This window comes from Lygodium microphyllum, chromosome 25 (assembly GCF_053477565.2).
Source record: "Lygodium microphyllum isolate KBCC chromosome 25, Lygodium_microphyllum_v1.1.10, whole genome shotgun sequence".
In the NCBI taxonomy this organism is placed as follows: domain Eukaryota; kingdom Viridiplantae; phylum Streptophyta; class Polypodiopsida; order Schizaeales; family Lygodiaceae; genus Lygodium; species Lygodium microphyllum.
The window spans coordinates 97,166,383-97,182,911 of NC_141159.1; the positions used below are offsets into that span (position 1 = coordinate 97,166,383).

The window sequence follows — 16,529 nt, forward strand, 5'->3', positions numbered from 1 at the left end:
TGATTGACCGTGAAGTATCTCTTGAACCTTTAAACATTCAATGTAATCTACTTATCTCTTGAAGACACATCTCTATCTATCTTGTCCAGTTTTCTTGCTAAACCCTTGTGGTGACCTTCAACCCTACGCGCTGCGACAATGGTTGGGAGCGAAGCAAACAAGTAGGGCTTGCTAGCGGCATAGTAAACATGAGGGGGCTAGCATGGAAGTTGCAAAGGGATAACTTCTACATGTGTTGTGGTTGGCATGAAGGATTGCGAGATGGATGCATTTCAAGTAGTTGTAGGGTTGCAGATAGGGAGAGGCACTTGGTGCCATGGAATGTAACTTGCCATTAGTAGAGAAGTATGCGGTAGAGAGAGAGAGAGAGAGAGAGAGAGAGAGAGAGAGAGAGAGAGAGAGGGACAAGCACTAGCACCATTGACATGTGCCAAGTGGGAGGAGAGAAGATGTGAAAGAGAGAGATGAGTTGTAACTCTCTATGTTTAGAGTTGGTGGCATTTGAAAATAGCTTGTAAGTTGGAAGTATTCTAAACCTTTAAAAAATAAGTTTTTAAAAATAAAGCTATAGGCATTGGAGCCACATAGGATTTTGAAAGCACCGTCTATTTCAATTTCAAAGTACTCTTAAAATGATGCCATGTTAACAAGTGTTAGGTTTGATACTTGCTTCAGTAGATTTGAAAATAAGTAGTATAGATAGATAGATAGAAGGTAGATATAGATGCTGCACCAGCTTGAGTCCTAATGTGTTGTTTAAACGGGTTGAAGAATAATGCGTCAATGTTGTAACTTAATTTCCAGATAATGCGCCAATGTTGTAACTTAATTTCGAACAATAACTCGCCAGTAGACACGAGACGAATTGGTTGTGCTCCAACCTTCCTCCAATGGAGTCCTAAGACGGCAGGCTACTGAGCTCTTTGCTCCCTGTGTCACTTAAACCCTAACACAGACTGGCCGGTATGGCTGGACACAGGAACGGCGACTCGCGCTCCCCTCATCCCCGGACCAAGTATCGCTCCCGCAGGTATATTTACCTAGTTCTGTTTTGGCTCTCGTCTTTTAAAAACACGACGCACATGTTTGTGTGTGTTTCTTCTGCATTGCCTCCTTGTGTTGTTGTCTGTAACACTAAAGCCTTTATATGAAGTTCATTGTTTCAAACAGACTACTTGATTGTCCAGGTCCTCATCCAGGTCCTTATCTGGGTCTCCTGTTAGGGAGGTCTCCCGTTCACCTTCACCTAGTTTGAAGCGGCCACGCAGACAGCATGAAGAGAATGCAATATCTGGGCACTTGAAAGGTTCTGACAGGGCCAGAGACAGGGATCATTCCAGGAGGGAGAAAGATGAAGGGCGAGGCAGAGACAGAGAAAGGGACGAGGACCGATTTATTTCCAGAGGGAGGGATAGGGATGGCAGGGACATTGACCGTCATGCAGAGCGCAGCAGGGAGAGGGAGAGGGACAGGGAAAAGAACAGATACAGGGACCGGGACAGGGACAGGGACAGGGACAGAGACAAAGATCCTGACCATGCCAGAGAGAAGGGAGAGAGGGGAAGAGAGGACAGAAGAGGAGCAGGGCACAGGCGATCGCCCACAAGAGCCCATTCTGCAAAGTCAGCATCTCCTACCAGTGAACATGAAACTCGTACTCAGCCCTCTCCAAGAAAGATAAACACGTCTTCTTCACCAGTCAAGGCCAGGACTGCTGCCACTGCCATGCGGAACGAGGTGTCTGGTGAAATCCATTACCTGTTGCCTCTTGTTCCTATATTGAAGTTCAACTATGTCAATTAGAGTTTTCCAATAGAAGACCAAGTTGGTTCTTTGTCCAGTATTGTGTGCCTTTATTGAAAGATCACGCCTAACTCTCTAGGTCAACATTTGCCAGTTTTTGTGTAGACACAATACTGAAAGTGCATATAGTCACCTTGTTTCTTCTTGGCTGCCAAAGGAGATGGATTTCATGTGATCACATTTGTATGTTAAAATGATGTGATTCTTTCTCACTTTCCTTTTAGTAGTGCTTGGTCTTGTATGGGTATGGAGGCTCATATTTACAACTTTAGAACTTTATGCCACTGTTGGCTGCAAAGGATGAGCTAGAAGGTGTGGATGGCGTTTGCTAAAAATCATGGGAGAGATAATAGTAAATTTAAATATATTGGGATGGTTTACAAAATATATGTTAGTGCACCATTGGTGGCTGACCTTTCCCTTTTGGCTTTGTAGGTGTCCTAGAGACATTTAGTTATAGAGCATAGTTGAAGTCATAATTGCCAAAAGACAACCTTAGTGCAGTTCTCAAAGTGGGTTACAAGGTCTTACCTCTTATTTAAGTGTTGTTTAGTGATGGTGCATCCTGTGGAGGCAAACATGATAGTGGCTTTTCTAAGAATGCCCAATTCACATCCTAGAGTTATTGTGATTCAAGCAGATATATTTATTGACACGGTTTGTTGAGAATGTTTCATTTGTAGAGGAGAATCCATTGACGCTACCTCCCCTTAAAGGTTTTGTGTAGATGGTTGACTCCCTTTAGAGGTATTGTGTAGAAGGCTAACTCCCTTTAAAAGTTTTGTGTAGATGGCTAATTCCCTCTAGAGGCCTTGTGTAGAAGGCTAGTTGAGAATTGAGATATTCTACGTGATTTGTTACTAGCCGTTTGGGGGTTGGGAAGGGAGCTATATTTGGACATCTTGTTTATGAGGCAGGAAATATTGAGAGCCTTTGTCTCAGAATGACACATGAAGAGCCATTTCACTTTATCAACTTGTTTACGAAGGATGAGATATATCGGAGGTTCTAGGGATGAGTCATATTGCTAAGGAGACAAACTATTGTGGTCTTTGGATAGTGAGAGCTGACTTAGAATGAATGATATTATTGGAGAGGCAAACTACGTATCATCTTTGAATAGTAAAAATTGACTTTGGTTGTGAGTTTACTTTTTTTGCTTTGATTGATTTTTTTCTCTTATTGCATTTGGGAAGAGTTTACTTGTATTGGTGTATTGCCAGAAACGATTGATTTTGTGCTTCCCATTGCATTTGGAGAGAATATATTAAATTAATTTTTAGAATTAATATTTTAAAAATTAATTTAATAACTTGAAACTGTTGAAAATGAGATTAGAAGGTTGCCACTTGGCAAAACTTGCTCATGCAAGTGGAAAAAACGATTTTAGGGGCTAGTGAAAGTGTATTCCAGCCGTTGTAAGAGAGAAGCAGGCGGTTCGAGAGTAAGGAGAGGTTGCTGATGTGATTTCAGCCACCGGGGATTAGTCCTACAGCATGTGATAGCAGTTTGGAGCCCTCCAAGAGCAGTTGATAGCAGCCCAAGGTCCTTTTGTCGTTTATGATAGCATATAGAATAGGGCGCCGGTGCGTGTGGTGGTCCTAAGGTGTAGATGACAGCTTCCATGGCTATTTGAATAGGGTAGCAGTAGTTTTTTAGTGTTTCTCGCAATGAAACTCTGAAATTTCTCTCTATAGCATTCTCTCTTATCTCTTAAGCATCTCTCAAGTTATCTCAGCATTTTCTAGTAGTTTGAGCTATCAACGGAAGAGATTTCAATCAATCTCTGCTATAAAGCCTAATTTAGAGTAGAAATTAGGATTTTGAGAGACATCTCGGAACGTGTTCTCAAAATTGAGGGCCTAGGACTTAAGTTCCAGTATCTGAAATTAATGAATTTTAAGGAGATTCACGAGGCCAGCCAAGCAATATCAGATTTGGGCTTGAATTTGTCTTGCAAGGAGCAGGGTAAAGACCAATTTCCAAGCAAACCAAGGGGCAAATTTGTTTGGAAGCTTGTTGGTCAGTTTTGACAACAAGAGACACTTGGATTAGTAGAGGAGATCAAAAGATCTTAGTTGTACTCCTTCCATTTGCAATTTAAGATAAAGAAATACCATAAGGGCCACCAATTTTGGGATCAACAGGATGTCCAATGTCCAAGATTAAAGTTGCAAATTGTGTGAATTTTATGCTTGCAGTAATTAGTGCTAAATCAGGTTATTTACCACCCTATCTAAGGAGTAAGATTGGTTTTCAGATGGAGCGTGCAACCAGCAACCCCCCTCGCAAATGCCAAAGAAGAATGGCGAAGTTAGAGTTTGCATCTGTAAGAGGAAGAAGAGAATGATTTGTTCCAAGTGGGGGCTAGCTATATATAGCCAAAAGACTCTAAGATTGGTTGACTGACAGCTTGGGGTCTCAAAAATGCAGTTGGCTAGTTAAAAATTGGCCAACCAACTTGAAATATATATAAATTGTTGCCGCTTTGAGAAAAATAGGCCATCTACTCCAAATGCACACATATTGACTATTGGCCTCTGCGAAGGCTGAAAATTGGTTGAATGCATAGTATAAACACACCAAAACCAATTGATAAAGAAATGTATGCTCTAGAAAGAGCTGTCTCCTTTGTTTAAACATGACGGAGATGTCAGAGGTGCTAATGCCCCCGTTTGACTTAGATTGAGGCTCATAGGCAAGAGATGATAGTGTGTGTAAACATGATTATTAACACTCTCTCTCAGATTGTGAATGTGGTTGAAGGCCAAAAAGGATGCAGATCTGAGGGTGATAAGAAGAATCGGAATATTGATAAAGTCTCTCCATGTAGAGGATCCTGTGAACCCCCCTTTGAAACAATAAGTCCAAGGAATCCATAGGCGTATTTCTAATAACGTCCCCCTTTGAAAGGGATGGGAGGTACGAGAAAACCACCAGAGAAGTGGGTGGAGGATGGGATGGAACTTGTGGGATAGATGGTGCACAAGTGGCAACGGGTACAACAATAGATAATTGCCTTGGAAGACCTATATAAGAGAAGGAGAATGGAGCTTGAAAAGGCCGCTCTCCTGCGGACTTGTCGCTAAAATAGTTCCTGTAGTTTGAAGAAGAATCCCCAATAAAGATGACCTGCTTGGTAAAGACAACCCAGGTATCGAGTCAAGAAAGGCTATGAACAGAGAGGAGTGGAAAGCTCAAGTCAGGAACATGTAGGATTTCCAAAGTGGAGCTTGATGTGTCACAGAGACATGAAAATTTAACATACATTAATCTTATCGATAACATTTGATTAAGTTATTAATCAAATGTGCAAGGTTGTTTAGTACATGTGATGCACATGGTAGTTATTTTATGGTAATAGACCAAGGACCCCAAGGATGTAGCAGGTGTCAAAGGTAAAAGTTGTAATAAGTTATGCTTGATAGGTACTAGGTGGTACTCGGTGTCAGATTTTGGCTTAGACTAATTTATTGGCCACTAATGTCAGTGGTGACATTAGAGATTAGACATCAATCAAGTAATTAATGCTAGTCTAAAGGTCAATAATTGCTCAAGGATACTTGAAAGACATATTGGCTTAGCTAATTTAATTATTGGTTGGTGAAGTTAATTTTTTGAGCATTAGAATAATTATCAAATTAATTTTCAAAATTAATATTTTAAAAATTAATTTAATAAACTGAATAATGTTGAAAAATGGGATTAAAAGGTTGCCACTTGGCAAAACTTGCCCATGCAAGTGAAAAAAACGTTTTTAGGGGTTAGTGGAAGTCTATTCTAGCCATTGTGAGAGAGAAGGAGGCTATTAAAGAGCAAGGAGAGGCTTCTGATGTGATTTGCAGCCACAAGAGATCAGTCCTACAGCATGTGAAAACAATGTGGAGCTTTCTAAGAGTAGGTGACAACAACCCAAGATCCTTTTGGTGCAGATGACAGCATACAGAAGGGGGCAACAGTCTTTCTGGTGGTCCTAAGTTGTAGCCGATAGCTTCTATGGTTGTTTGAGTAGGGCAACAATAGTTTTTCAATATTTCTCACAATGAAACTCTAAAGTTTCTGTACAGCATTCTCTCTCATCCCCCAAACATCTCTCAAGTTATCTTAGGATTTTCTAGCAGTTTGAGCCATTAGAGGAAGAGATTTTAGTCAATCTCTATTGTAAATCCTAATTTACAGCAGAAGTTAGGATTTTGAGAGTTGCCTCAGGATGTGTGCTCAGAATTGAGGGTCTAGGACTCGAATTCCAACAGTTGAAATTGAGGAATTTCAAGGAGATTCAAGAGTCTAGCCAACCAATATCAGATTTGGGGTTGAATTTATTTTTCAAGGAGTAGGGTGAAGGCCAATTTCCAAGCGAACCAAGGGGCGAATTGGTTTGGTGGCTTGTTGGTTAGTTTTAACAAGAGGTGCTTGGATTAGCGAAGGAGATTAGAGGATCTTAATTGTACTTCTTCCATTTGCAATATAAGATAAATAAATATTGTAAGGGGCATCAGTTTTGGGGCCAACTGAGTGTCCAATGTCTAAGATTAAAGTGGTAAAGTGTGCATTTTCAGTTTATGTGAATTTGATGCTTTCTATATTAATACTTAATCGGTTCTTTACCACCCTATTGAGGAGGAAGGTTGGTTTCACGATGGGCTAGGAATAACGGTAAAGTGCCAACACCACTAATAGGCATCAAACAAATGCCACCAATAGTGACAAGTCCCTCAGATGGATGAAGATCATGTAGTAAATCTCCTTGTGGAGTTATATGACTCAAAGCACCATTGCTAATAAGCCAAGGCCTCTCGGAAGATGAGGCATCCATTGAAGAAGGCTCCTCCGATGCAGGGATGTGAAGGAACACAAACTTATGGGTAACAGTTGGTGTAGAGGTAGAGGAAGGCTTAGATGATTTAGTCCATCCTTCATTCTCAGACAAAGGTTAGGGTACTACTTCAAACATTTCTCTTTAGAATGTGTTCTCTTCCCACAGTGTTGTCATCTAGGCTTCTCTATATCTATGTTACTGATGCTCCCTTTCTAGGGAAAAACTTTACCGAATCCTCTAAGATTCGGAAAAAAGAAGTTTTGGGATGCGTTGCTACTCGTCACTTCGTCTCGTCACGTACCCTTTCATGAGCAAGTGGAAAAATATGTATGTGAGCTGTCCAAAGGAATCAAGGATTTTTGCATAAAATCCATCGTGTCTAGCATGTCTTAGCTTATAGAGATTGCTGTTATAGTCGATGCTTTATTGTGTTGGAATGATTCCAGCTTCCAAGAGAGTGGGAGAAGTTGAATAAGTAGTTGTTTAAGGCTGAGAAAAGGGGCAGATCTGAAAATCAGTTTGAAAAGAGACCAAAACAGCAAAGAAAGGGCAAAAAATCATTGGCACAATGCAGGAAATTGATGGCTTCAAATCAATGCTTTATTTATGAATAGGAGGCATATTGCAAAGGATTGTCCCAATAGGTAGTAAGTTGGAAAATTAGAAAATCAAGGAGATCCTATGTTAAATCACCGCCAGTCAGGAAACACGAGAGCTCTCAATTCACCACCCAGCCATGCTCAGGAAGATGCCGGAAGGAAAAACGTCTCCTTCTGCCAGCCTTCAATTTCTAGCGAGTTATGCTAATTTATAACTCGCTTCCTAAGCCCCCTGAATCTCGTATGAGTGCCCAAGGCCCTCGGACGGTCATCTCTCGTGTTGTTTTTCCATAAGTTACATTGTGTTAATGTAACATTTTCTCCCCCTTAAGAATCGGTTTTATCCTCGAAAACGATACTTGGAAGGTCTAACTGTAAATTGGAAAACCTTTTTCTTAAAGTGCTTACTCACTCCCATGTTGAGCTTTCTTCTGAACAATCTCTCCATTTTACCAGACATTCTTGATAAATATTATGCCTTGTTCGTCTATTACGAACATTTAAAATTCTTTCTGGTTCATGTGGAATAGATTGGTCACTGAATAGCTCCTCAATCTTATCATTTAAGATTAGATTATCCATATCACCCAGCTTCTTTCTTAGCTTGCTTACAAGGAAAACTGGACGTGTTTTACTACCAGTAGGTAGTTGGAGCTTGTAAGCTTGTTCCCCCACCCTCTTAAGTATTGTGAAAGGGCCACAATACCTGGGTGAAAGTTTTGGACATCGTCCCGTTTTTCATGGTTTTAGTTTGTCCAGGCACTTTAAGATAGACCAATTCCCCTTCTTCAAAGGAGACGTCTCTTCGGTGAGGATCTGCATAAGCTCTAGCTCGGTCTTGAGCTTTCCTAATATTTTCTTGAGCAAATTTTAACATACTATTCATATCCTCCAAAAAAATCCTTTGCTGCTTGAACCTTTTCCTATGCAGTCCTACTGCATGAGGAGCTCTGGGCTGAAACCCATACATTAGCATAAATAGACTATATCTAGTGGAAGAGTGTCTGGCACTATTATTTGCAAACTCTGCTATCGGTAAATACTATTCCCAATTAGTTTGCCTTTTACTTATATATGCTCTCAACATATCTTTAAGGATTTGGTTAACCCTTTCAGTTTGCCCATCAGTTTGTGGATGCTCCGCCGTGCTCATGCTAAGTTTAGTATCCAACTTCCTAAATACAGCATGCCAAAATTGACTATCAAATTTTCTATCCCGATCAGAAACTATATTTGTCAATGGTAAATAACCATTATCAATGGTAAAATTCTTCCACTTGAATCCCATTTGAGCAACCCCTGATGCTCCATTTCCTTGTTGAACATCCTCAGATGTTCCTTCCTTAGTGGAGGCCCTTACATTCAGATCCCCATTTTCAATTGCTTCCCATATGTTGGAATATGACGGATCAACCTGGCATTTCCCTTCTAAGGATTCAAGCAAATCAGAAGTGAACTGAGTAAAACTCAATTCATTTATGATGGGCATTCTGCTAAGCGCACCAGCCACTATATTGTACTTTCCTTTTCTATACCTTATCTCATAATCGAACTCTTGAAGGAGTTCGGCCCATTTGGCTTTACATCCTTGTAGATCCGGTTGGTCATTAAGCCACTTAATGCTTTCATGATCCGACAACATCAAAAGTTTGGCACTGTATAGATAGTGCCTCCATTTCTTCATTGCATGTACTATTGCATACAGCTTCCTCTCATAAACAGAATAATTCCGTTTTGCACGGTCTCATTTCTTGCTTTCAAAAGCAACCAGTTGACCCTCTTGTAATAAGACCACGCCTACTGCTTTGTCACTGACATCAGATTCAACCACGAATGGTTTATTGGGATCCACAATTAATAGTATTGGAGCTGTAGGAATAACTACCTTAAGTTTTTTAAAACTTTCATTTTGGTCTGTTCCCCAATTAAAGCTCTTCCCTTTCCCTTTAAGTTGGTCCGTCATTGGAACAACTATCTTGGTATAATCTTGAATGAATTTATGATAAAATCCAGATAAACCTAGGAAGATCTGCAGCTCTTCTAGGTTCCTTGGAGATGGCCATTCAATAATTGCCTTTACTTTTTCTGGATCCATCTTGATTCCCTCTTTCAAGATAATATGTCCCAAATATTTGACCTCGTGTGTGAATAATTCAAATTTAGTTTTCTTCATATAAAGGGAATGGGTTTTTAACAATTGGAATACTAACCGAAGTGTTCCAAATGTTTTTCTCTTGATTTACTAAAGGTCAATTATCATCCAAAAAGACTACTACAAAGCATCCTAGATAGGGCCGTAACATAGTATTCATTAGCTTCATAAATGTAGCTGGTGCATTTGTGAGGCCAAAAGGCATCACCAAAAAATCATAATGCCCGTATCTAGTACGAAATGCCATCTTAGGAATATCTTGGGCCTTAATTCTTACTTGGTGATAGCCTGATCTTAAGCCAATCTTTGTGAATAATTTTGCCCCTTGTGATTGATCAAAAAGATCTTCCATTCTGGGCATAGGAAATTTATTCTTCACTGTTATCTTATTAAGTGCTCTATAATCAACACAAAGTCGCATAGAGCCATCTTTTTTTTTACCCAGTAAAATTGGCAAAGCCCAAGGTGAATTGTTGGGTTGTATAAACCTCTTATCCAGGTAATCCTTGATTTGCCTTTCGACTTCTTGGTGCTGTGTTTCACTTAGCCTGTAAGGTGATTTAGAAACAGGGTGTGTATCCCTATCTATGTCAATTGGGTGATTTACATCACCCCTATCTGGTGGAAGGCCACTAGGTAAGCCAGATGGAAACGCATCTTTAAATTCATCTAACAAACCACTTAATTCATTATTTACATTCAACTCACAAGCATAAGAAAATTGTTGCTTTATATTACAAGAAGTAAAAGTGTCCTGTACAGGGAGGGACCATAACATGTATACCTCACAAGCTTCCTTCTTCATCAACTTCTGTACCTCAAGGGAACACATCAAAGGGTTATCAGATACTTCATGTTTACCTTGAATCACAAAAGTCTTACCATCCCTTTCAAACTCAAGTGTATTATGATGATAACTACGCTTTAAGGATGGTTCCAATCCCCATAGCCACTCCCTCCCTAAAGCAATATCAGCCCTTTCCATATTCATAATTTGGAAATCAAGCTTATCTTTATATCCTTGGATCTTGATTTTCAAATTGGATACCATTGTATCCCATATTTTGTTATCCTGGCCTTGCGTCATACAAACAATATATTGATGCCCACTCTTTTGTTGGGGAAGTTTCAACTTTTTGACAAGTGCATAACTTATGAAATTGTGGGTGGCAGAGTCATCAATCATGACTCTAACCCTCTTCCCACCTATCGATCCATGCACTCTAAGTAAATTATGTGGCCCGAAGGTAGGTTGCCATATGGAAGTTGACATACAACACCTGTGTTGTATATCCTTGTGCAAGACCTCTAAAAATTTATACCTTTTATGCCCATTTAATTCCAAGGTCTGCACTACATGGATTTGTTTCTCTTTTCCCTTGCCCTTGTCCTTATCCTTTCCTTTATCTTCCCCCTTCTTCTTTTGAGGGCAATTCCAAGCAGCATGGTTAGGAGATGGGCAATTGAAACACAACCTTTTTTTTTGGCCTTATCAAAGTCATCTTGACTTAGCTTTGGCCATACATATTGTCTCTTTTCAAAGGGGTGTTTCTTACCCTTAAGGAATGACATTTTCCTTTTGGATTTACCTACAAATTTTGAGGCCTCAAATTCCTTAGTCTTGGGCTCTGTGTCGGTGAGACTAGTAAGTGCACATGGACGCGGATTATCTTCATTCATTAATGCAAATTTAATTGCCTCTTCAAGCGTCTTAGGTGAACTCCTTTTCACTTCCTTTTTACAGGCCTTATCTAGTCCCCTTATAAATCCTCTTGTCTTTTGAAATTCATCTATTCCTTCCAACTTGAGGATTATCTCACGATACTCCTCAAGATATCTCAGCAAAGGTCTTTCCTTTTGTCTGACAAAATCCCAATCTTCCCAATTTCTTTCCATTTCATTTTCAGGGAGGAATTCTTTTAAAAAGACCGATTCAAATTGAGCCCAAGTTTCAGGTATTTTATTTACCTCCTTTAAAGTTCTCCACCATTTATATGCCTTTGGCCCCAAGGTTAAACTGGCCTCCAGCGCTTGAACATGTGGTGGAGTATTCTTTAATTTGTGCAAATCCTCCCATTTTTGGAGGAGGTTAAAGATAGCGTCTTTGTTTCTATCTTTTTCCTCCCCATGAAACTGAGGGGGTTTCATGTCTTTTAACACTGGGCTATCCCTCAGCTTTTGGTGGGGCTCCTTCGGGTCTCGCATAGTCACATCTACATCTTTTGATGAAGATGGAATATTTGAGGCCTTTGCTTTACCTTTATCCCTTTCAGCCCTTTCTAACAATATGGCTAATTGGGATTTTATTTTGGAAAGTGCTTGAGTTAGCAACTCCATTTGAACCCCCTGTGCTTGCACACGAGCAGTTAAATCATCAAATTGCTCTCGTGTAGCAAAAAATTCTTCCCAGTGTTCTTTTTGCATTTTAGTTTTATGGGGATCCACCATAGGGTGGTCCGTGGAACTAGAGCGTTCCGTTGCCCCCTCTCTCTCTTTCCCCTCCATCTATACGCTGGAATTGGAAAGAAAATGTAAGAAATTTGCAGACAAAGGTGGGGTACTTCTCTATATTGTGCCTACAGGCGGGAACAGACACGTGGGAATCAACGGCAGTATGGCGCACGGTTGAGTTGGAAGATGATGTTTGCTGATGGGCTGCTCGTCAGGTCAAGTGCCGCATGGATGTCAAGCAGCTACGTGGCCGGAGCTACAGGCGAAGTTGCAACTCAGCGCACAAACTGGATGACTGCAGCGACAATTAGGAGGATTGCAGGCAGATTGTCGAGTAGGGCTGTCGGCACATTAAATGGGCTGTCGGTTGACGAAGTAAGACCTAGGAGGATTGTGGGTAGTGTGACGATAGACGGGCCGTAGAAAATGAGGTGGAGCTTTCGTGCTTTCCTATTAGGCAAGAAAGCTGGGCTGCCCTGTCACGCTGGAGCGACGCCCTGTCTACAAATCGCGAGTGGACTAGATTGTTGCTTTGATACTAGTGTTAAATCGCCACTAGCCAGGAAACACGAGAGCTCTCGATTCGCCACCCAGCCACGCTCAGGAAGATGCCGGAAGAAAAAATGTCTCCTGCCAGTCGTCAATTTCTAGCGAGTTATGCTAATTTATAACTCACTTGCTTCCTAATCCCCTTGAACCCCGTACGGGCGGCCAAGGCCCCCAGACAGTCATCTCTCGTGTTGTTCTCCCATAAGTTACATTGTGTTAATGTAACATCCTAGGTGAAAGAAGCCCAAAATGTCAGTAGAGTTGATGCCCGATGTTGTTACTGATCAGCCCAATGATGATGCTATTGAGTTATGCAGAGCATGGGGCAAAATCACGGATCAGCATGCATTGATATTCTTTGATAATGGTGAATGAGCCAACTTCATCTTTGTATACATGGCAACCCATTTAGGCATGAGAGAGGATGAGATGGGACCCATGGGGGAAGTTAGAATCATAGTTTCTAGAAATGGTGTTTTAGACTTGTTGAAATGGGACAACCATTTCTGGCTGTTTCCGTTTCTTGGAAATGGTTTATTGGATAGGTCGATTGATAAGCAAGGTAAAACCCCCTTTTTGGCTGCATTTTTTTGTTGCCTGCTTGTCTTACATATTCCCTGTATGTTTTGGATTGCTGGACCTTCTCAAACTGTTGCAAACCAGCCCCAATTGCTGCACACCAGCCCCAATTGCTACTCAACAGCCCATGGTCACCTTGGCAACATTGAACGCTTTCTTCTCGAAAGGTAAGGTTCAGCTGTGAACATTCAGTTTGTTTTTTTGCAGATTTCAGACCTGAATTTGTGCGAATTTCAGCCAAGGCATATGAATTTTTTTGTCTTGCCAGCCATCTTCATACTGTTTCAGTCTTAGGAGTCATTTGTTTGTGGACATTCAACTTGTTTTGCTGCAGATTTTAGACCAGAATTTTTGCAAATTTCAGTCAAGACAATAATAATTTTTTACTCTTGCCAACCATGTGTACGTTATGTGGTGTTTGTTTGATGTTTAGGAAACTTATAGCCAACAAATTACCATGGCCCCTGATTCTAATAGGTGCCATGTAACTCTTATGAACTTGACTTCTAAGTTTTGAGTCATGATTCTTGGATGATAAATATTATGATGTTACACTTTTAATATGGGTTTCATGTGACATATCACATGTGGATTGTTTTGTTTCAAAATATATTGTAAGTTATTTTGGGTGATTCAAGATTACTTAATACTAAAGAATCTTGCAAGTTGTAGCTAGCAAAATTGATAATTGTGTGAAATTGCGTACTGAAAATCATGGATCTTGGATTTTTGTGTGAAAAGGTAAGATAATTTAGTGACTCTAGTCTCTAGTATGCTTAGGATGTATATATGTGTGTGTGTGTGTATTATTTATATCGTAATTTTTTGGTATATTTGAAAACCATGTTTCCACAAAAATTTCAAATGGTCGAATCTTTGAAATTTCATTTCTTCCAATTTTTGAAACTCCCGTTTTCGAAACATATGGAAACTATGAACTTGGAATAGTATGTAAAGGCCATGTAGAGCTTGCCACATTGCTCATTGGAAAGCTTCGGTTGCACATTTAGGGATATGTGGATGGCGAAGTGTTCTTTATTGCTCCACTTGAGGATTGTGATGTGCTACTTGGTATGCCATGGTGTCACCATATGCATGCGGTGATTGATTCACGTGCAAAAGAGATTCCTATTTAGCATAAGGGAAAAACTCTTACACTGGATGTAAAATTGAAAGGGAAATTTGTCCTTGTTATATTTGCAACTGCCATTTTTAAAGTAATAAAAAATTGTCTTTCAGTATACTTGGTTTTTGCTAAGGATATGTCTAAGTTAGAGAAGGATTGCATGTCATTTCTGAAAATGTATGCTGATTGCTTCTCTCATTCACTTTCAAGGCAAGTACTGCTTGAAAGGCTTGAAGATCATGTCATAGATCTTATTCTCGTAAGTAGCCCACCTAATAAGCCACCCTAAAGAGTCAATGCAACCCATTAGAAGATAATGAGTCAGGTAAATGAGCTGTTAAAAAAAGGATTGATTTAGCCCAGCTTATCTTCTTTTTATTCTCTAGTGCTTTTGGTGCGGAAAAATGATGGTTCATGATGTATGTGCATTGACTATTGTGCTTTGAACAAAATTATGATAAAGAATTCATTTTTGATTCCCTAAATCGATGATGTTATGGATAGATTGCATGGAGCAGTCATTTTCAGCCATATAGATTTGAAAAGTGAGTATCATCAAGTACGGAGATTGAAGGATACATCTAAGATAGCTTTCAAGACATCTTTTGGATTGTATGAGTTTTTTGTCATGCCTTTTGGACTTACAAATATTCGTGTCACTTTTAATCGGATGATAGATCGCATTTTTAGGCCACATAGAGGATTTGTGGCTACTTTCTTTGATGACATGATTGCCTACTCAAAGAATGAGGCAGAGTATGTGAGAGTGCACAACAGAAGAGAAACACGAACACAGAGAGAAGCACACAGAGAGAGAGAGAGAGAGAGAGAGAGAGAGAGAGAGAGAGAGAGAGAGAGCAGAAGATGAGGAAAGAATAATGCATCGATTGAAGAAGAATGCTGATACAATGATGGACTAATCAGTCTCTACACGCAGCCAACCACGTGAGTGAGAACACGAGATGAGATTGATGATGATAATCAACACCGGAGACGGGGGAAGATGATGGAGCTTGAGTGTGCACTTGTCAGGGAAGAAGGAAGATAAATGACATGAAAGATTGCCAAGTGGGGAATGGCTATAAATAGCCACAAAACCCCTAAACTGGCCTATTGAAATTCGGAAATGCTACAAATGTTGATCTATCGGTATTTAATGCTGATCGTGATATAATAAATGCCTAGAAAATGTTAGATGGCCACCAAAAAATCCGACTTGAGGGTTAACGTCCTCAAGAGGTGTGGACAGCTTCGAAAATGCAGAAATCGCTCATGGAAAATATACTGGAATTTGACAAACAAAAGAAATGCATCTAGATAGCCACTCTAGATAGAGTAGCCTTTCCCATCAAAACACATGACAGACCTGCCAGAGCTCCAAAAGTCCTCGTCTGACTCAGATTGAGATTTACTTATAGGAGATGACAAAGTATGATAAACATGATTGCTAACATTGTATAGAAGGCATTTGGACATTGTGTTCAATGAGCAGTACAAGCATAGGCTGGTCATTAATGATAAGAAAAGTGAATTCCTTTTTGTATAAAATTCACTTTTTGGGATATATCATATTGGTTGATGATATTCGTATGGACGCTGCAAAGGTTGAGGCAATACGATCGTGGCTACCTTTGAAGAATGTACATGAGATATGCAGCTTCTTGGGTTTATGTTCTTCCTACAGAAAGTATACGTGCGAGTTTGTTGAAATTGCATCTCCATTGCATGCTTTGCAAAAGAAAAATGTGCAATTTGGATGGATAGCAATGGAAATTTTGGCATATGAAAAGTTAAAGAAAAATATGACTTTAGATCTTGTGCTTGTATTGCCCGACCTAAGGAAGTCATTCATGGTTCAGTATGATGCATGCAGAAATAACATTGGGGTTATTTTAATACTGAATGATTAAGTTGTGGCTTATGAAAGGTGTTTTCTCCACGGTACAAAGAGAAATTTGGAGGTCTATGAGAAAGAACTCTTGGGTGTAATTCATGTATTGTCTACGTGGAAACATTATTAATATATTCGTTAGGGGCTAATTTTACAGTGCAAACAAATCATTAGACTTTGAGGTACTTTCTAACCTAGACAAAATTGACAAAGAAGCATATGAGATGGGTAAAATTTCTCTCTATGTTTCGTTTTCAAATTGTACATATTGATGTAAAAAGAATATTGTGGCTGATGCACTATCACATAACCCATAAACGTTAGCATGGTTTATCACACTGAATTGGATGCCATGAAGAAGTAATATGTTGTTGATTTGGACTTTACTAATGTTTATGATAAGCTTTGCAATGGCTAGAGACATGAGCACTTTGTGCTAAGAGACGGATTTTTGATGATGCATAGACGACTCTTTGTCACAAAGTAGTTGAGGCTTAGAGTGATCAGTGAAACTCTGTGCTCTTTTGTATGTAAGACATAGAGATATTGGTGCAACAATC

General features: G+C 39.8%; 1 protein-coding gene across 3 annotated transcripts in view; it reads left to right on the forward strand.

Annotated features, from left to right (window-relative positions):
- The first annotated feature begins 773 nt into the window (after positions 1-773).
- DDL (SMAD/FHA domain-containing protein) overlaps positions 774-16,529 on the forward strand; it is a 48,768-nt gene continuing 33,012 nt past the window's right edge. Inside the window, exons 1-2 of one of the 3 annotated variants that reach the window (XM_087667398.1) lie at positions 774-1,030; positions 1,188-1,737. In XM_087667398.1, the coding sequence (XP_087523524.1) occupies positions 966-1,030; positions 1,188-1,737 (615 nt within the window). In that variant the 5' untranslated portion in view covers positions 774-965. The remainder of the gene's footprint in view (positions 1,031-1,187; positions 1,738-16,529) is intronic. The other 2 variants (XM_087667400.1, XM_087667399.1) reach the window with 2 other exon arrangements.